The following is a 21,401-nucleotide window of genomic DNA, read 5'->3' on the forward strand; positions in this document are numbered from 1 at the left end:
TAATGAATCTTACCAGTAAAACAGTTAAATGACCGGATCCAGTTCAGCCTTGTCACAATAAAGCCTTTCCCTGCATGTTAAACATTACTGAAACATGTTATCATGCAGTTGAGCGAGTTTTATAGTTGATGACGTCAGGAGTATTACTTAATTATTGGCTATTATATATACGAAGATTCAGGGCTTCTTTTAATTAACGTACAACTTTAAACTGAATTAACACAAGAATCGTTGCAGATAGCGCTGTAAAACTTTTTTTATTCAAAGGAACATCAAAAAGGAAATTAAATCAGAATGTTTTCAAACTTCAGAGGCGATTCAATGGCCCGACCTAGTGACAAAGTCATCAGTAACTTGTTCAAGTGTTTCTCTTTTAACACTTGCAAATGAGTCATATATGGACTTCTTGAGGAGGCAATTGAGGTCAGTCAGCTTTTTCTTGTATCTTTCATACGACCCCAAAGATAGAAGTTGGACGAATTCATATCCGGTGAACCTGTTGACCAATGCAATGGCACCAGGATGGTTGTTCGGGTATTGGCAAGCAGTAACCCGTGTTCCTAACACATTGTTAATGGTGTTAAACACTCTGTTTGTTCGATGTGAAGGGGCACCATCCTGTATGAACCAATATACGCCGGTGTTCTTACCCAGAACACGGGTCTGGGGAAAAAACAACTTCCTCATACACATTTTCATAATGGCGTGAAACCAATGTGAAACAGCTTCCTTTTATACCCTCCTCTACTGCATTAATCATCAGCACCACGTAGAAAGTCTCTACGAAGTTATTTCATTTGGAAGTGTTAATTAAAAGATAACCTGTATTAGAACATTTATAATAACTTTTCGCAATGTTATGTTAAAAATGGCTTTATGATAAAAATTACTAAACGTTTGTTTTCAGAAGGTTTTTACACCATTGTTTTGAAAAAGTTGGTTTTATCAATCACTAAAAACTTCGAAACCTTATAACACTTTACAAAAATAAATCATTTATTTTGTAAGAGCCAAAACCTCTTGATATTCTTATGAAATCAAAGATATATTTTTATGGTATTACTATTTTAATAGCTATATAAATTAATAGTGGTGCAGAAAAATTCCAGTTCACATTGAGTGGGTGTTTTTCTTGCAATAACAGACACTTTGCAGTGAAAACTGTTCTACACTGTGTGTGTGAGTTATAAAATATTTTTAAAAAGCGAAAATTTAAAATCAGCATTACTAAATAAATCAGTTTGAAACTCCATTTTGTAAACTTTTCAAGAGAAATCGTTCAATGATTTATTTTCTTTATTTCTTATAAGAAAGTAACAAAAAAATTCTCAGCTCTATCCACTCACATTTAATATCAACAATAGAAAGTTATTATTATACTTACAGCTGTAAAATAGTAATGCAAATTACCAACATTTTAAGACACACAGCAGTTTAAATTTCTATTATGTTAAATATAAAAAAATCTAGACTATCAATAATGTTTTCTAATCCAAAAAATGTCAGCCCCCAAAATCCAAAAATTCAAAAACTACTATGTCAGGGATGTTTTGTTATGTTTTGTTGCCGTTGTGAATGGATATTGATTATTTTTCTTTCTCATTGTTTAGGAAGACAACTGGGTGACGAAGAACGGGCTTTGTCCCCTGCTGTCGGAACAAGACAACTGTACACGTGTTGAGATCACGCAAGACGACATACAAAAATCCATTCAGTCTGTTCCAAAATTAGGAACACTGGTAAGTAAGTATTTCATTAGTAGGGCGATTCACGAAAAAAATGTCCCGTGCATAACGCTAAGTTTTTTAATTTTAATCAAGCAACTATCAATTAAATATGGGATTAACTGTTATGCTTTGATAGAGAATTAAAGCTTGTATTATTCCACAATAGAATTATTTTTTGAAGGCTTTGGTTAGCTGGAAAAAATAAAAAAACTTAGCGTTTTGCACGGGACATTTTTTCGAGAATCGCCCAGTAATGTATTTACTGCAGGATACTGTTTGGTTATCGCTGTCAAACTCATCGGCAAATGTTTCATAAAAACTGGCCAAGAGGTTTAGATGAATACGCCAAGTTTAAGTTTTTTCTCTTTTATCTTAGGAGCTGTCCATTAAATGTTGCACTTTTTTTGTCATACTTGACCCCCTCCCACCTTTGACATAAAGTGTCACACACCTTACCCCTCCCCTTGTCATATGTCACGCTATATTGTTATTAGTGTACTGTTATAAAAATGCATGTCATACTTCTTGGTACCCCCTCTTTCCTGTTACAATTTCGAAAATTCCTCTTCCCCCTTAAAGTGTGACATCATTTGCTTATGACCCCTCATCTAAAATATTATGGTGGTAATTTTTATTCTTAAAGTTTTCTGCTATGTGCTGATGATCTGGGAATATCTGGATTCAGGCCCGATTACCGAAACCTATCAACCGGACTACCCCCCCCCCCAATCCCTGGTCTTAAAAACTACTTTTCACAAGTTATTTTTATATAATTTTAATAAAAAAGTTCCTGTAATTTCTTTTGGGATGATTTCCTATAGTGTATTTTACTCTTTTTCAGATACTTGTTAAAAGCATGTTAAAGAAACACTCTTTTAGCAATCCTTTTAAATACAGTAACGCCTATGGAAAGAAAGTTCCAGCAAATTCAAAGAATGCTTCATCTTCAGAATCACTTTTGGAAAGGTAAATTCTGTCTCTGTTTAAATAAATATAAAATAATTCTGAGCCATTCCACCATCACCGATTTTTTTGAAAATATTACAGTAATTACAACTGAGAGACATATGAAATATCCCAAAAGGATTTTGCAAGAAAAAAATTTTTTCTTCCATTACAGCCTACTAAAAATCTGCACAAAATCGGCCATTTTGGAAAAAAAAAAGCAAAACACTCGATTTGAAATGGACACTATTTCAAATCAAAAGTATTTAACTTATTTGAATAATTCTTCTTTCTAAAAATAAATAAGGATCCATATATCATCTAGACATCATTTCTTAAAATTTAATTAGGTTTTTTGATAAAGAAAAAAGATTATTTTTGTGGCGAAAAAAACTGCATTTTTACCGATTTTACGATTTTTTTTTTCTCTATGAAAAAAAAAAGTTTTTTTTACTAAATGGTGATGGCTGACTAAAGCCCTTATATGATAGTTTCATAGCATATTTTATTATAATCCTTAGATCCATACAGTCTTGGAAATAAAATTTAAAATTTTGATTATTTTCAAAAATCAACGATTTTTGAAGTGAGATTACTCAAAAAGCCCTTTTTTTTAATCTAAAAATTGGCTCATTTGAACCCCTTTTAATGCTTAACTAGTGGATACACACCGCATCCTGTGTTTTTTCTCAGAAAATGTTTTACGATTTTTTAAAAGTGACCTTATTGACGATTGCATGCATGTAAAATGAAAATGTTTAATAATTTCTTTCGCTGAAATTCTGATTAAATTTATGCCTAATAGATACAATAATGGTGTACTTAATCAGCAACAACCAAAACCTTACTGACTTTTAATAATATACGTGTAACAAACCGCTTTTGATAACCCAGTGTATTCGTCTTTTTGAATGACTCTGAGTAATTATAGCAGAGCTTGGGGTGACCATCTGACTTCATTATATAAATAATATTTTTCTGCTGATCAGGGCTTAATTGTTATGGGAGCTGAGCTCCCATACTTTCTTGCTTATTTCACTCATTTTTTTGAATTTTTGACCCAATTCATGCCATTTAAGCATTAAAAAAAGTTCTGAAGGCTATAGGGCTCCTGCACTTCTTTTGTTAGACATTGGATCCCTGGCTATAATAGCTACGTTTCGTGATTTGTTTGGTTACCTCTTACAACCACACAATGCATATTAAAATGATCTGCACGAGAGGAAACACATCTAAAATTAAATGAGTCATTCCATGTCAAGTGACCTAGGGGTCCCCACTCGACCATCTCCGATTTGGATGAAATTTTATAGAGGAGTAGAGATGCCTTTGAAACTAATCTATGCAAATTTTCAGCTTCCTAGATGCAAATCCTGAAGATCTAGGATCTCCGAAAAATGTGATCCAAGATGGTGGATTAGCTTTTGGTGCCAAATTGCCAAGTTTACACCAAGTTTACAGGAAATTTAATTACATTGGAAGCCTGAAATTTTAGGCGCTTAAAGTATGTTTGAGCGTTAGTATATTCAAGTATTTTTGTGAATTTGAGGCTGTTAGATTTTGTGTAGCATGAGCGTGAACTTACGAAAAATCACAATGGGAAAAATTTTTCCTGAATTTTTAAGTTGTCATAAAATCTGAACAGAAATAATTCAAAAGCTCGTACCTCGTGATTCCATTGTAAAAGTGCTTGTTTTTAATGGGTTACAGTTATAGAGCTTAAATATCTGTTTTCTAGAAGATACTGTGATTCAAAGTGGCTATCAAAACCGTTCAAGTGAAAAATAGCCCATTTTCAAAGCGCTATAGCTCAAGTTTGTCATCTCGCATCTTCTTTTCGTTTATACCATTAAAAAGAACACATTTTTTCTTTTCAAAATATGTTTTTTTTTTTCGATGGTGTTCTTTCGAATAAGGATAAAAAACGAGCTTGAACTTATATCTGCCTTGTTACATCTCAGATTACGTGACATTTTATAACATTGGAAGCCTGAAATTTTAGGAGCTTTAAGTACTTTTGGTTGTCAACACGTTCTAGTATTTTTGTGAATTTGAGTTCATTAACTTTTGTGTAGCACGTATGCAAAGTCTTGACAAAACGCAGCAGAGAAACTTTTTCCTGGATTTTAGAATGTCAATTCTAAACAAAAATGATTCAAATGCTCGAACTTTGTAATTATATTGTCAATATGCATGTTTTTAATGGGTTATAGTTGCTGAGCGTAAATATTGATTTTCTAAGAGATATTGGCATCCAAAGTGGCTATCAAAATAGTTCACATGAATAATAGCCTGTTTTTAATGCTCTGTAGCTCAAGTTTGTCACCTAGCATCTTCTTTTCGTTGGTACCGTGAGATAGAACATATTTTTCCTATAAAAATAATTTTTCTCTTCGATGGTGTTCTTTCAGATGAGCGGGAAAAAATGAGCCTGAAATGCTATTTGTCGTTAGCGAGAAAATCTCGTTCTACAATAAATAAAGAAAGGTGAATGCCATGACAACCAATTTATAGGGATTTTGCAACTGTTATAAGACAGAAATAGTTTTTTATTAATCATTTAAAAACGTCTTTTGTAAATTAAATATGTTAGAATCAGAAAAATATTTTGTTCAGGAAGCTGATACAATAGACAGAACAAGATAATTTTCTTTTTTATCATATTTCATTTGCAAAGTATCTTTTTAAATGATTAATAAAAAATTATTTCTGATTTAGAACAGTTGCAAAATCCCTATAAGTCGGTTGTCACGTCATTCACCATTGTATTGTAGAATGAGATTGTCTCGATAACGACAAATAGTATTTCAGGCTCATTTTTTCCCGCTTATCTGAAAGAACACCATTGAAAAGAAAACTATTTTTATAGGAAAAATATGTTCTATCTCATGGTACCAACGAAAAGAAGATGCAAGGTGACAAACTTGAGCTACAGGGCATTAAAAACATGCTATTCTTCACGTGAACTATTTTGATAGCCACTTAGGATGCCAATATCTCTTAAAAAATCAATATTTACGTTCTGCAACTATAACCCATTAAAAACATGCTGATTGACAATAGAATTACAAAGTTTGAGCATTTGAATCATTTTTGTTTAGAATTTATGACATTTTAAAATCCAGGAAAACGTTTCTCTGCTGCGTTTTGTCTAGACTTTGCATACGTGCTACACAAAAGTTAATGAACTCAAATTCACAAAAATACTAGAACGTGTTGACAACCAAAAGTACTTAAAGATCCTAAAATTTCAGGCTTCCATTGTTATAAAATGTCTTGTAATCTAAGGTTAAACATGGCAATTTGTTACGACAAATATAAGTTCAAGCTCGTTTTTTTATCCTTATTCGAAAGAACACCATCGAAGAAAAAACTTAATTTGAAAGGGGAAAATGCTTTCTTTCTAATGGTATAAACGAAAAGAAGATGCGAGATGACAAACTTGAGCTATAGCACTTTGAAAATGGGCTTTTTTTCATTTGAACGGTTTTAATGGTTACTTTGAATCACAATATCTTCTAGAAAATAGATATTTTAGCTCTGTAACTGTAACCCATTAAAAACAAGCACTTTTACAATGGAATCACGCAGTATGAGCTTTTGAATTATTTTTGTTCAGATATTATTACAACGTAAGATCCAGAAAAAAAATTTCCCATTGCGCTTTTTCACAAGTTCATGCTCATGTTACACAAAATCTAACAAGCTCAAATTTACAAAAATACTTGAATATACTAACGCTCAAACATTCTTTAAGCACCCAAAATTTCAGGCTTAGAGTGCAATAAAATGTCGTGTAAACTTGGTGTAAAATCGGAAATTTGGCACAAAAAGCTTATCCACCATCTTGGATCACATTTTTCGGAGATCCTAGATCCTCAGGATTTGGATCTAGGAAGCTGAAAATTTGCATAGGTTAGATTCAAAGGCATCTCTACGCCTCTATAAAATTTCATCCAAATCCGAGATGGTGGAGTGGGTACGATGTGAAAAATTAGGTCAGTTGACATGGAATGACTCAAATATATTTAAAACATTTCTAGCTATAATACAGTAAAACAGAGGCGTAGCTAGACCCGACTTTCAGGGGGGGGGGTCTTCTTATATATATATATATATATATACACACACACACACATAAAGGGCTAATCTCTGTCCGGATGTCCGGGGTAAACTTCAAAACTACTGGACAGACTTTAACCATTTTTTCACCACTGATACCTACATTATCAGGGAACAACTTAGCCTATAATTTATTGCTAAGAATCTTAATTTAAAAACGGCGTGATCGAAAACTGTGAATGTCATGTAATTTCCACATCAAATGATTAAAGATTAAACCCATTGTTTCGAAAATTCTTTGCCTAACAACAGCAACATTAAAAGTAATCATAATGTAAATTTTGAATCAAGGCTTCTCCGGAGCAAACATGAGTCTAAAGTCATTTAAACATTTGGAAACTCACTTTTTGCACACTTAGGTAAACATAGTAGAGAGCATTTTTTCTTTTTTTTGTGTGTGTGTGTGTACTATTAAGTAAATAAAGCGCACAGTTTTTTTAGTGATCTTTGTTTTTGTTCGATATATTTTGGAAATTCTTCAAATTTTTATATGCTCCACTTTGCGCTTTCGTTCTCTCTTTCGTTCTTTATACTTATTGCTTTTTTACTTTTATGGGTAAGGATGAAGCTCAATTTTTAATGACGTCAAAGCGGTGTGTTTTGAGTTCTTTCAGTTAAAACAGAAAACAAAAGAAAGTAGCGATTGTTTCTCACAATTATTACTGACCCAGGCAACGCCAGGTATTTTTGCTAGTATATATATATATATATATATATGTGTGTGTGTGTGTGTGTAATTTTTTTTAGTATTAAAAAAATAAGAGGGAGGTGAATCTTACATACTTTGGAATGGGGTGCCCCAATTCCCATATTTGTGTCAAACAAAACAAAAGCAAAGAATTTTTTATTTTTTTAATGTTATGGAAAGTTCAACTTTTTTTTCTTTTCCTTCCATTTAATTTAAAGTGAAATTTTCTAGCAACGTCTTGTCAAAACCAGTCTATCCAAATCAGGGGGAAATCAAATATCTGATGACCGTGTTCCGTTCATTTCAGTGTGACTGCTTAATTTAGAGGCTAACACACATCTACAAAAGCTGGCATCCCTGAAAGCTAATAGATACTTCCATTTCCGCCTGTAAACTGGATGTTTGACTTTCAATCTCATCGGTGGTCAGACTATAAAGATATTATATTTATAAAGATATATCTATAAAGATATTTATTTTTAATTTTATTAGCTGCTTTAGAATTTACATAAATATCTATTTGAGAGAGCAGCAGCAATTTTCGGGTATTATAAACAGAAGTCTTTTTTATTTTCGACTTTTTAATCCAAACCAAGCTAATAGAAATAATCTAGATTCATCTCGTTTTTAAACATTTTATTCATGTAATGCTATGCAGTTTTTCTTTTGAATTAAAATAAAATTACCTTCAGAAGGGTCCGATGGGACTAACGCTGCTTTGCAGACTGTACTTCGTTTTCTTCAGACGACGTTAACTTTCTCTTTTTAGAGCAATCCTTTTCGTCATTTTAATTTTTTTCTTTGAGTTGAAAAAAGCTTGTTATCAGTCTTGTTCGTTTCATTATGCAACAACTTTCACTTAGAATGTACTACTTTAAACAGACTGTACGTTTCCAAAAGAATACGCAGCAAATACTGACTGAAGAATCAATGTGATTGCAATGGATACTCTGGTTAGCAAAGGTAGTTTTGACTATGACCTATGACACATACGAGACCAGACAACAAAAACCTCTATCGTCTCGAATTCTGGTTATGCTATCATTTTCGGATTCGAAGCCCAATGATCTTCAAAGCAGCAAACAAAAACATTTTCTTCAACTCAGAAACAGAGGAATTGTCTTCAAGAGCTGAGGAGGCAGTAAATGCGTTCCACAAATAGGCTTTCCAGGAAGATTAACCAAAGGACAGTCGTTTCGCGCACTTTCTTGGAAGAAGAGTTAAGGGGTGAAATTCACAGGTTTGGCATGTTAAAATGAACATTAAAGTTCATGGTTAAAGGTCATTCAAGTTAAAAGCCATTTCGCTCTGTTATCTGGATTAGTACTGTTCTTTGGTTGCTCTCTTTTTTAAAATTGTGATTCCTTAGAAAACCGAAATGATAGGAGTGAAAAGAAAGTATAAGTTTTTTTTCAAGTGATGAAAAAAGGAAAATCGTAGACTACTGGCCAAGTTAGATTTGCTGCAATTGCTAACCTCAAGAGGATAAATAATGAATCCAAAAAAAAAATCAGGGACCAAAAAGCAATAAAAGACTTTTCTTGAAAAAGATATGCTTAAAGTTTCTTTTACTGTCAAAATGATTCCTTAAACTCGCAATAAAGCACTTAATAATGTAATAATAGAATAAATACCTAACAAAACTAATAAAGAGGAATTTTAATCAAGAGCCCATATTGTCTTTAGTATCGATTTCAAATTTTCACCATCATATTTCAAATTTCTATAAAAAGTTTCTTATAGCCTCCGTAATTCAAAACCTCATTATCTCGATTTTTTTTAATGTGAAATTCGAAATATACAGATTCGACTGTATGCATTATTCTCACTACGCCACTCATAAAATTAAACATATTTCACAATTTGCAGAATCTATGACAAAGAAAGGCTGCCTATACGTGGATTTAACAAACAATCTCATTTCTAAAGCGAAGTGTCAAATTTCACTCAATTATCAAAAAATTGTCGCAGCAGAGGGAGGCGTCTTTATACTTGAGGGTCACTCATGGAGCAGATTTTCAATGGCATTGGGGGGGGGGGGGGAGCGAAGTGAATTTTTAACCTTTGTTACACAGAAAAAAGTCATAGTGATTTTTTTCTCTTTCTTCTTTTTTTCTTTCTCTTCCCTCTTCTTTTTCTCTTTTTTTTTTTTTTTTTGAGACTAACGTTTCGGTAGGGGGGGGGGTTTGTCCCCAAACCCCCCCCTTAGCTATGCCCCTGCAGTAAAACATACAAAAAGAAACATAATCACAACCAGTAAAATTTGTTACAACAGCTACAAAAATATAACCAAAAGGGAAAACTGAAAATCTTTTTAGTAAGTCATACAACGTGACGTAATAGCGAATTAAGAAAACAAACATGACAAAATGTAACTCAGAGCCAAAATACATTACATGATTTCCTTCGAGAAAAAGCCGTTAAGTAATAAATTTCTCTAAAAATCACATAATAATAAATTTAAATGGCAAAATGAAACCGCTAATGAATAAATTAGCAATACATTTCATGGTAGAAACATTTGTAAAGATTTAAATGTAACATTTAGCAAACAGGCAGTAAAAGTATAACAAAAGTATAATACAGGAAAAACCTGAAATATATGGGGAAAACAGCAAAACAAAATTGCAAAATATGTGTAAAATAAAACAAAAAATAGAAACTTAATGACGAATAAAAATAATCAAGAAAGACAGAACAATAACATCTGTATGACTTAGACCAAAGGAATTACAAGAAAAGGGGGAGAAGAGAAACTAATTATAAGAAAGGAAGTCAAACTGCAGAAAAATACAGAATGGCTTAAAGATTGTTTATTAGATTAAAACTATTCTTCAGAATTTGGAAAGACTCCCAAAAATCAAGATCTGAAGAATGTGGGCATTTCTGAATAATTTCAAAAGAGTTAAAATCAAAGGAGTGATTTGATTCCCAGCGATGTTGGGCAATGCTAGACTTGTTCAACTGTTGTTTTTTTCACATAATTTTTATGCTCATTTAAACGAAATTTCAAAGAACGATGGGTCTGTCCGACATAGGCAAGACCGCAGTTGCAATTAGTTTAAAAATTTCTTATCAATTACTGGGTAGCAATCGAAAAAACAGACATTTTTTGACAGAAAAAATATTTGCGTCTTCCCCTTGTTATTGAGACACTAGATCTTAAAGTCTTCCAAAATTCTAAGAAAAGAGCCAAATTTAAAGACTTGGTGAGAAATAGAAGCTATCAAGCGATCTCACCGTCTACATGTATCAAGACATCCATCTGCGAAAGATTTCTTCCATTTCTCACAAAAAGCCTCCAAATTTGGACACTTTTCTTAACATTTTGGCAGACTTTAACAACTTATATTTTAACTATGGGGATACGAGGGCACATAATTTATGCGTCCGAAAACATGTTTTACTTATACTCTTTCAATTGCTACTTATTTGAATTATTCTCATTTATACACTATCATAGAGCTTCCTGGTGAGATACTTCGTTACTCAGCAAAAACATATTATTTAAAACTGTTGCCGGAAATCTTCAATGCCCATTTTCAAGCAATAATCACTAAATCTAAATAATTGCATTTCATGTATGTGTGTGTGTTTGTCCCTATAACACATATAATAATAACATGTTTATATCTTTTCAGGAAAACCTTACCTGCCTTACTAGAAGTTAACAGTGCAAACATTGAAGAGCAATGAGTTTGTCATCTTTTAAATCTACATTGAATGCATTTAAATATGTACATACAGCTTTTTGTATCAACTACAAGCATTAACTTATTTCATCTCTTTAACATTCGAACTGATAAATATTTTAGCTCAGCTTTCTATAAGATTTTTCTCTCTCTTTATCCTTTTGAATCGAATCTTATACGCTTATATTATAAACATTCAATTCTACATCTATTTTAATAAAGTATTTTGATGTGGTTTTCTGATTTATTGTATTGTTTAAAAATTCATACAGTACATCTATTCTTTTCAAATAAAACTATTTGCAAAAAAGACAATGGCAATAACCGTGAACCACAAGAAAAGAAAAAGCAAATGAAAGAAAAAATACCAAGAAATGAAACAAACCAAAAACAAAAATTACAGAAAAATAAAAATAAAGATAACTAGAAGAAAAGGGGGAATGTCAACCACATAACAAAAACAAGTTAAAAATAGACAAAGCAAGATAGGTTTAAGTGAATGGTAAAAATAAAAATATGCAAAATAGATAAAAATGTAAGGGGAAAGGTCAAAATTATAAATGTGGAGGCCAGACCTTAGTTATTGATCTTAGGCTGTTCCATTTTTCTAAGTTATAGCAATTCCTCAAAATGTGGAAAAAAATCCCATAAAGTCAAGGTGTGAGGAATCGAGCATTTTTGGATAATTTGATAAGAGTTAAAAGCGGAAGTGTGATTCAAATACCAACAATGTTGGGCAATACTAGACTTAATTATTGTTTTTTCACATAATTATAATGCTCTTTCAAGCAAAATTTTAAAGCACGCCGAGTATGTCCAATATAGGCTAGATTGCAACTGCAATTAATTTTATATGTTCCACAATAATTAAGAAGATGAATTGGGTCTTTAAGAAATGAGAATTATTATAGTTTATTAATTAGAGAGAACACCACCTGGAATTGGAAACGTTTTAAACTCTTAGCAACCTGATAGCTCACACATGCGACAAAAGGCAAAACAACCAAATTCTTTTTGATGAAAATTCGGATTACAAACATTAATTTGGGATTTATTAGAAAGTTTTTTTATAAATGGAATCAATCAAAGTAGGCGGATAGTCTACTGTATCAATTTCAAAGTTTTAAGATGATTAAGTTCCGGTAAAGAACAAATATTAATAGTACAATAAACAAAAGTATTAAAAGCAGAATATTTTTGACTAAGAGAATGAGAGGCTACTCTATGAGAGAGGAGGCAAAGAAACAGCAAAAGGTTAAACGGTAGTTTCAAAACCAATTCATTACGAGAACATCCAGATAGGGAATGCAATATCCCATTCTTTCTCACAAAAAAATTGAATATGAGGATTAATGGAGTTAAAAATAGATAAAACCTCATCATTCTTAAACTGATCATCTATTTTAAACTCTATGTCGTTCGAAAGGTTTTTTTTTTTTTTTTTGCATCACATAAAGCTTGTCCCAATTTTCTAAATGAATTAGAACAGTAGGTATAAGGGTTTCTATTTTACAGAAAAGTCCTAGGCTAACTCAATTTGAGCCCAGAGCTAAAGAGCAAAATATGTTACTAGAGACTATGAGAATTGGAAATTGACACTTCAAGCGTACAAAACTGCCATTTTGCTTTTCTCAGAAATCCCTTAGCATCTATAGCTGTGAAATTTAGTATAAGTTACAGTCAAACCTTCACATATCAAAATTTTCTAAAATATCGAAATCCCAGCAAATTCCTATGTTCATTACACAGAAAAATTGTTTTTATGTATCGAAAAAAAACTCTATATATCGATTTTTTTTTTTTTTGGAAACATTCGTAGATATTTTTTCCACTATAGACTGTTTGTCTCATGAAAGATTAAGGTTAGGGGAGAAAATAATGTTCACTAAAGTTTGCTCAAAGGTACAAAACTCATAAGGAATCTGGGGTTGAGGGGTGTGCATATAGGTCGTTGTTTCTTTCTGGAGTTCTTAAACTCTGTCAAGTTTATTTCAAATCTTAGTTGTAGCCAGTAACATTTTAAAATCACTTTCAAGCTATCCCTTTCGTCTGTTGATTATCATACCTAGTCTTTTTAGCTGCAGTAAAAATCATTCAAGTTAAGTAGATAGATTTTTTACTTTTCTCTCGATTATAGTGTTACAGGGTGGCGACAGAAACTGTGAAAAAAAGTTCCCTGACTTTTCCCTGATTTCCCTGATTAAATTCACCAAATTTCCCTGATTTACGTTACCAATGATAATGGTTTTCTTTCTTTGCTCTACGTGAAATCCATTGTATGTTTGTATAAAATGCAGTACAGTGCCCGCCGCTTATTAAAATCACATTCGTTCTGAGAACATTTGATTTTATAAAGCGGCTGATTTTATAAACCGGCACTCATGCACTGAAAAAAATAAAAGGGTTTTAAGTATAAATACGCTAAAAAAGAAATAAATTACGATTAGTTTTTATTTTTAGTCTAGTTGTATTGTATTATTTTAGATGAGTTGCAAAATACAGTTGGCATTTTAACTTGCATAAGGTACACTTTTAAAATTTCTCAAGGGTCTTTAAATATTGACTTATTGTTGTTTGAATAAGAGAATTTAAAAGTAAAGATTGAGAAATCCCTAATTTAATTGCAGCATCACACTAACTACATTTAGGAAGCTTGTCATACTAATTCAAAATTTCGAATTAATCTTTCACACTCAAGTCGTCACGACTTGCTAGCTAACAATTTTAACTTGATTGTAAAAATAAGTTATCAACCCCTGTAAATAGCTGAATGAGCACGAACTGATTGACCCAGTGGTGAGTTAGCAGGGTTGCATGTTGAAATAGTTCTGCGAAGTGGATACAGGCAGCACCAACTAAATATATGGATCTGAAACAATTCTCTTGAGACTGCTTCATTCTTCTTCTTTTCTTTTTTTTTTCATTCAACTCCCCTCCGCCCCCCCCCCCCTCCCCAAAAAAGTACAACCTTCACCTTTTTTTTCTTTGTTTTTGTTTATATGGCATTTGTTATTTTATTAGTGCTGCAATGTTTTAAATCCTTGAAAGAAAAATAAAATCCTGGTTCTATTCAGAGAAGAATTAACATATGCTCTCCAAAAGTTTGATTTTAAAAAACGGCGAGGATGATTTTATTAACGGATAAACCTAACATCTTTCGATATAGAAAAGATTCTGTTCTTCCAGATTTGATTCTATAAAGCGGCTGATTTTATAATCCAGTGATTTTATTAGTGGCGGGCCCTGTATTTCAAACGTTTTTAAGTTGCGTAAAGTTGTTGAACTAAAGATGTATTTTAAAAAAATACTGCTTGTTTAATAAAATGGTTTAAAAAAAAACGTATCGTCAATTTTGGGGGGGGGGGGGAAATCCCCTACAAAACAGTATATTAATTTTTTTTACCTGGAAAGATTATAGAAAATTTTAAAAAAACTTTACTTCCAGAAACCACTTAGCATAAGAATTTTAAGAAACTATTAAAATCACTCTTAAAAACATATGTGTATTTATGATAGAACTAAAAAGTAATTGAAATTATTTTGAACTAAATTTTCAAACTGTATAATAATTGTTGCAAGAATAACAAGCAATAGTGAAAGAATAGAAGTAATGTCCTTATTCTTAGATAACCAATTGACATATTTATGCAAAACAAATGAAACCATTTGACATCCATTCATAGGGAGCTTTTCTCTAATCAATAACATAGGTTTTAATGAATGAATACAGCATTTTAACAATAAAAAAATAAAGATATTTATTTAAGTACACAAGTTAACTCTATTTCAAATGATTTCGGTATGTAACAGAAAAAAAATCTTAGATTGCTTTTGTAACAAACAACTTTGAAATGCAAGAAAAATAAAAGAAAAATGAAAGCAATTAGTTAATTTCAAAATATATTAAAGAAGAATACAACCTGGTTATAAAATAAAAGAATCACTTTAGTCTGAAGAAAAGAAAACCTTTATAATATGCGGTTACAACAAGTAGTATAACGGCAAAAAAAACAAAAGTTTTTTTTTTACTGTAAGTTCAATTTTAGCAATTAAATTAAAAACGCGAAGAAGTAATAATTTTAAAGCTTTTATAGTATTAATTCAAAAACCAAAGATTTCTTCTTGAAATCGTGATTACAGTACGCTAATTACTTCAAGACAATGGAATAAAGGCAAAGGAACTAAAGCATTAATGAAGGCTTCCTCTTTGCCTGTATGGTTGTTTATTTTACGTAGCATTGAAAGCATAAAAAGAAATTTCAAGCTAGGTAAAATAAACAACCTAACAGACACAGAAGCAATCTTAAGAAGTTCATCCTGTGGTTAATAAGTAAGATTCAATACTTTGACGTTGAGGAAAACAGATGCACAAATTTGAGGCAGTGTATAATCGCGCCTCATTAATTTTACTTTTTTTTTGAACAGATAATTGGTAGAAAATGCGTAGGGAATTAATACTTAATTTTGTAAAGCAAAAAAAAAATAAAAAAATTTCTTCATAAAATCAATTTTCCCTGATTTTTTGTTATTTTTTCAAAATTCCCTGATATTTCCCTGACTTTTCCCTGATTAAAAAAGTTCCCTGACTTTTCCCTGATCTCCCTGATTTCCCTGATCTGTCGCCACCCTGTGTTAAAATGAAAATCCCCTAATGTTGCGGATCAAGTTGAATTGCCTAAAGAATGAAGATGTAAGAAGGCGCAAAAATGTAATTTCTGTTATTTTTTTTAATTATTAACTTTCATCTAATCTGACGTTTGTATAAATTAGAAATTGGGTTTCATACATGAAAATTAGCTTTAACTTTAATGTTTTAGGAGAATTTTAGGATATAATTAGATTCTATATATCAAAATTTCTATATATCGAATTTGTTTTCCGGCAATTTGCTACTTCGATATATGGAAGTCCGATTGTATTTTGTACCCTGGGGGGAGAGGTGCTCCTTTGAACGTTCCGCTCTCTCCACTCCAGATTCATTTGTAGCTGCTCTCATCTGGATCAAGGATAAAGAACTTTTGATACACTCAAATGATAATGGTTAAAACTAAACCATTTAATTTATTTGGCAGATATTTTTATTTATTTATTCATTTTATTATTAATTTTTATTTTAATGTAACTTTTAATCTTATTTAATGGTTTTGCTTTGTTTAAAAATTAAATTGTAAACTTTAGCAATATTGATTTTAGCAATGTTTGAGAACCAAAAAAAGGGCTTTGTTTTGACAAATTAGGCGAAAATTTTTGAATATGAGACAATTGTTTCTCGTTACGATTATTCCCCCAAATGTACGGCATGCTCTGATTTGGATTACCGGAATCAAAGACTCAAAGGACAAAACCATTAGAAAAATGATTAAGGCCATAGCCGGGTTTCAATGTTAAATCGGCCCTTGCGGCTTTTTCGGCTCATGCTTGGGGGATCATTTTGGTGTCGAATAAAAATAATTTAGCCAAATTTTCAACTCTTTATCTCAACCGACCTATGAGTTTTTAAAAACAAAAAACCTGTTTCGATTTTAATTTTTTTATAGTATAATTCAAAGTTAATGAATGGTAATTTTTTCCCTTATTCTTAGGAATAAAATACATAAAAAATTATTATAGTCATAATTTTTTAATGAAAAGCTGATTTTTGGCGATGGAAATAAGATTTAAATTGTTTTTTCAATGCCTTTCTGAAAAGTGTCACTCACCAAATTTTGTCAGAAAATGTCTTTTATACTTCTCTCTACACTCAGGAATTTTTTCGAATTTTTTGAAGTAGTGGAACAATTTAAAAAAAAAAATTAAAAAGTGATTTTTTTTTTATCATTTTGCGTTTAAACAAATTTAAATATTTTTGATTTCCAAAAAATTCATTTGAACAAAGTCAGCGAAAAATCGTCTGCTCAGTGAAAAAAAAAAAAACACTTCGAAAATATACTGTCTTAACAAAAAAAAAAAAAAAACCATAAAAAACTAAGACATATCCTTCATGAAGTTATTAGTAATGTAAAAAAAATGATTTTAAGAGTTTTTAAATAAATATTATTCAATGCTAAATTGTACATAGAGACGATTATATAATTTGTCCATGCTATTTTGAAGAATTTTTCTGTCTGGATCCAATAAAGTGAAAAATTTCAAATATTAAAGTCACTTTTTACACCATTTAACATAATTTTTGGAAATAACCGACATTAAATATAATAATTTTCAACAATTTATGATGATTTTTTCAGTAAGGTTAGTCTTCGTCGCTGTCTTCACTCACAAAGACACTGACTTTTTCATCAATGAACAGATGACTCAATATTTCAGCAGGTTTTACTATTTTTACCAAATATCGAGCATGAGGCAGAAAATATATGATTGCAGCAATGTGTGAGCAATGACTGCGCGCCCCCAAAGCAGAATACTACTAAATTTGCGACGTACGTCGCAGAACAGATACCTGAGCTGCAGAACAATTCTGTTCAAATGTGAGAGGAAAACTGACAAATTTTCTGCAGAAATTCTGCAAATTTCTGCAGAAACCACGGTGCCGAAAATTTGCAGAAACCGCCGTGCCGAAAATTTGCAGAAACCGCGGTGCCGAAAATCTGAAAAAACTGCGGTGAAGAAAATCTGCAAAAAATGCGGTGCAGAAAATCTGTAGAGTTTGCAAATTTCTTAAAATTAGTAGAAAATCTAAAATTGTCTCAAATTACGATAATTTGGGGGAAAGCTCGCGATGTTGAATTCGATTAGTCCTTTGTAGGTTTTTCCCAATCGATCTTCATCCACTACAATTTCCGCCATGCATGTTTAGGAAACATGCCAACATGTCCATCGCTGGAAATTGCGTGTCTTGTTTAAGATTTCAATCCTTTTGCATCCAGAAAATATTTTAATTGTTTTGAAGTGTTTTATTACACGCAACCCAAACTCAACTCATTCTATTTATTATTTCACTAATTTCTTTGTTTAGTAACATTATTTTAATTGCTCCTTCATGCCATGTAAAATTAACCAAAAAATGTGGTTTGACACCTAGGTTCGGATTTTTATAAAATTTTGTATCTTTGCTCTTTCTATGCATTTTGGAAAGTATATAAACTATTTTTGGAGAATCCCAATCGGTTTAGGTTTGACACCTTGTTAAATTTTTTTTGGATTTTATAGTTTTCATGATCAATTAATTTTCCATTGAAAGCTGTGATGTTTCCGGAACTATCTCATTTCCACAAAAATAAATAGTAACAGTCCAGTTAAAAAAAAATTATGTGAAATGATTTTGATTTTTGCCACCCAACTTGTTTAAAATGTCACGTTTTTTCGCGTACAATGCTTAAAGTACTTGCAGAACAATTTTAGTCAAATGATTTTCCGTTGCAGAACATCGTAAAGTATTCTGCTTTGGGGCTACGCGCCTTCCATTAGCACAGTCACAACAATACCTTGTAATCCCAGTGATGTCATTCTTATCTGACTGATAATCAAGAAAGCAACAATATGTTTTTGACTTAATATGTCGTGATCTCACTTCAAGTTTTATAATATTAGGTGTGATTTTGGCATAATGGAGCCATCATTTTCATTCATCATCTCAGCTAAGTGTAATGTAGCTTGAGACATTTGATTTTGACATATATTTCCTGTCCCATGCTCGATATTTGGCAAAAATATGTTGTAAAGCCTGCTGAAATATTGAGTCGTATGTTCATCGATGAAAAAGTCATCGTCTTTGTGAATGAAGACAGTGACAAAGACTAACCTTACTTTAAAAAGAAAATGTTGAAAATTATTATATTATCTAATGCAAGGTAGACAACCTTGGAGAAATAGTTTGAAGATTATTTGGAAGTTTTTGCGGAACAGCTAGATATTTTGCATGAATTCAATAAAAAAAATTTTAACCACTTATCTAAAATTGTTTTTGAGCTTTGATAATCATTTTAAGCTCTAGCATAGAAATAAAAATAAAAAACGGCTTGAAGCACTTTGTCATGCTTGAAAACACACAGACGGGGAATGTGGAGCAAAATAATTTTTTGTGGAGCTGCAGAGTTTCTTTTTTTTTGTGGAGCATCTCTGCAAAACGCGTAGCAGTTGGCGACCCAGCTAATGCCAGTTATTTAAAAAAAAAACTGTTAAATGTCGTCAAAAAGTTACTTTGATATTCAAAGTTTTTGTCTTTATTGGATGCAGATTGAAAAATTATTCAAAATAGCGTGGATACATTATATAATCGTCTTTATTAACAATTTAGCATTTTTACATTAATAATAACAGCATGAAGGATACGTTTATTATGGTGTTTTTTCTCTGGTAAGATTGTATTTTCGAAGTTATTATTATTTTTTTTAATTTTTTTTTCCCTCAGCAGACGATTTTTTACTGATTTAGTTCAAATAAATTTTTTTGGCAATCAAAAATATTTATATTTGTTTAAACTCAAAATGCTCAAAAAAAAAAAAAACTTTTTAATTTTTTTCATATTGTTCCACCACTTCAAAAAATTCGAAAAAATTCCTGAGTATAGAGGAGTATAAAAGACATTTTCTGACAAAATTTGGTGAGTGACACTTTTCAGGAAGGCATGGAAAAAAAAATATTCAAATTTTATTTCCGTCGCCAAAAATCAGCTTTTTGATAAAAAATTATGACTATAATAATTTTTCATGTATTTTATTCCTAAGAATAAGGGGGGAAATTAATCTTTATTAATATTGAATTTTACTATGGAAAAACTCGAAGGTTGGTCAAGATAAAGAGCTGAAAATTTGGCTAAATTACTTTTATTCGACACCCAAATGATCCCCAAGTACAAGCTGAAAAAGCCGCAAGGGTAGATTTAACATTGAAACCCGGCTATGGCCTTTAAACAAAGATAGCTGAGTTTTATGCCTAGATAAGGTGTTTGCGCCCATATGTATCATTTATTAGAATCCCCCCCCCCTCCCCAATGTGGGCATTTGTAGGCTTTCGAGGTAAAGAGAACAAATTCATTTTTGCTGAAATTTATCTATCTTCTTTATATAATAAAAATTACAAAATCATAACTGCGACAAGATTTATATGATACAATACAAAATAATTTGGGTTTTAAGTTGCTTTTTAAAGAGCTTATTAATAATTTTGTGTACTTATTTTCATCATGTTCTTTTTTTTTTTCGTCAGGGAGTGGAATTTTTATATTGTTCCAATTATAATGAGCTCATTATTTTAATTCTATTTTTGTGAGAGGGGGAGTAGCGGGAGAATTCCATTTTGTTCCAATCCAAACATGTGTTTTAATCTGATCCTCTTAAGATATCTTGTACCGAACCAAATGAGATTGCATCTTTTTCATTGTAACCATTATTTCTCCTAGTTTAATGCATTAGGAATAGAATTTATTTTACATATTGGAAAAACATTTATGCTAATCAAAAGATTCTAGCAAAAAGAAAAGTTCTTTTTTAATCCTAACACCTTCCTTATTTTTGACAGTACAATTCAAACAATGAAAATATTATTTTAACACATGTCAATAATAAAGACTTTGTCATAAAAATTAATGTTCATTGATAAGAACTAGTGATGTGCCGGATCATCAAAAAAGTAGATCTGCGGATACGAATCCGGATCATTAGTGTCAAGCTCTACGGATAGGGATCTCAATTTTATTTTTTTTACCCAATTCAACCATCCAAATGTTTAATTTGTTACGGAAGGTATTTCCATCTGAATAATAACACTGCTTCTTCAAAAAATGTCATCTGTGGTGAAAATATAATCAAGACTATGATTTACTCTTTAAAGAAATCTCCGTTAAAATTGAGGGAGAGTTGGAAGGAACGGGTCAACGCTGCATTAATGCTTAAATAGAATGTGATAAATTATTTCTAGTTTGCTCGGTAGATGTAGGACGCAGGAGCAAGAGTGCAAAGCTGCTACTGGACAGACTAGAAATATTTTTCGCATTTTATTTCAGCATAAATGCAGCGCTGATCCATTCCACCCAACTTTTTCCAACCGACAGAATAACAGAGCCGGGTAACAGTAAATAGAGAATTTAGTCTCACTTTTTTTTTTTGAAGAATGTCGTGAAAAACCAAAATGAAGAATAACAGAAACCCCAAATGAATAACAGAAACTAATATTAAACTAAAAATTACAAAAAAAAAAAAAAAAAATCATGCCGACCTGATATTGAGTGGATTTCGCGGGTCAGAACACACATTGTTAACAAATATGAACTGACAGCGGATAGAAATT

General features: G+C 31.5%; 1 protein-coding gene across 1 annotated transcript in view; it reads left to right on the forward strand.

Annotated features, from left to right (window-relative positions):
- LOC129226453 (calcium/calmodulin-dependent protein kinase kinase 2-like) overlaps nucleotides 1–11,663 on the forward strand; it is a 310,711-nt gene extending 299,048 nt beyond the window's left edge. Inside the window, exons 15-17 of the mRNA XM_054861060.1 lie at nucleotides 1,611–1,739; nucleotides 2,569–2,693; nucleotides 11,124–11,663. Of these exons, the coding sequence (XP_054717035.1) occupies nucleotides 1,611–1,739; nucleotides 2,569–2,693; nucleotides 11,124–11,178 (309 nt within the window). The 3' untranslated portion in view covers nucleotides 11,179–11,663. The remainder of the gene's footprint in view (nucleotides 1–1,610; nucleotides 1,740–2,568; nucleotides 2,694–11,123) is intronic.
- Nucleotides 11,664–21,401: the final 9,738 nt, after the last annotated feature.

The sequence above is a fragment of the Uloborus diversus genome, chromosome 7 (genome assembly GCF_026930045.1).
Source record: "Uloborus diversus isolate 005 chromosome 7, Udiv.v.3.1, whole genome shotgun sequence".
Lineage (NCBI taxonomy): Eukaryota > Metazoa > Arthropoda > Arachnida > Araneae > Uloboridae > Uloborus > Uloborus diversus.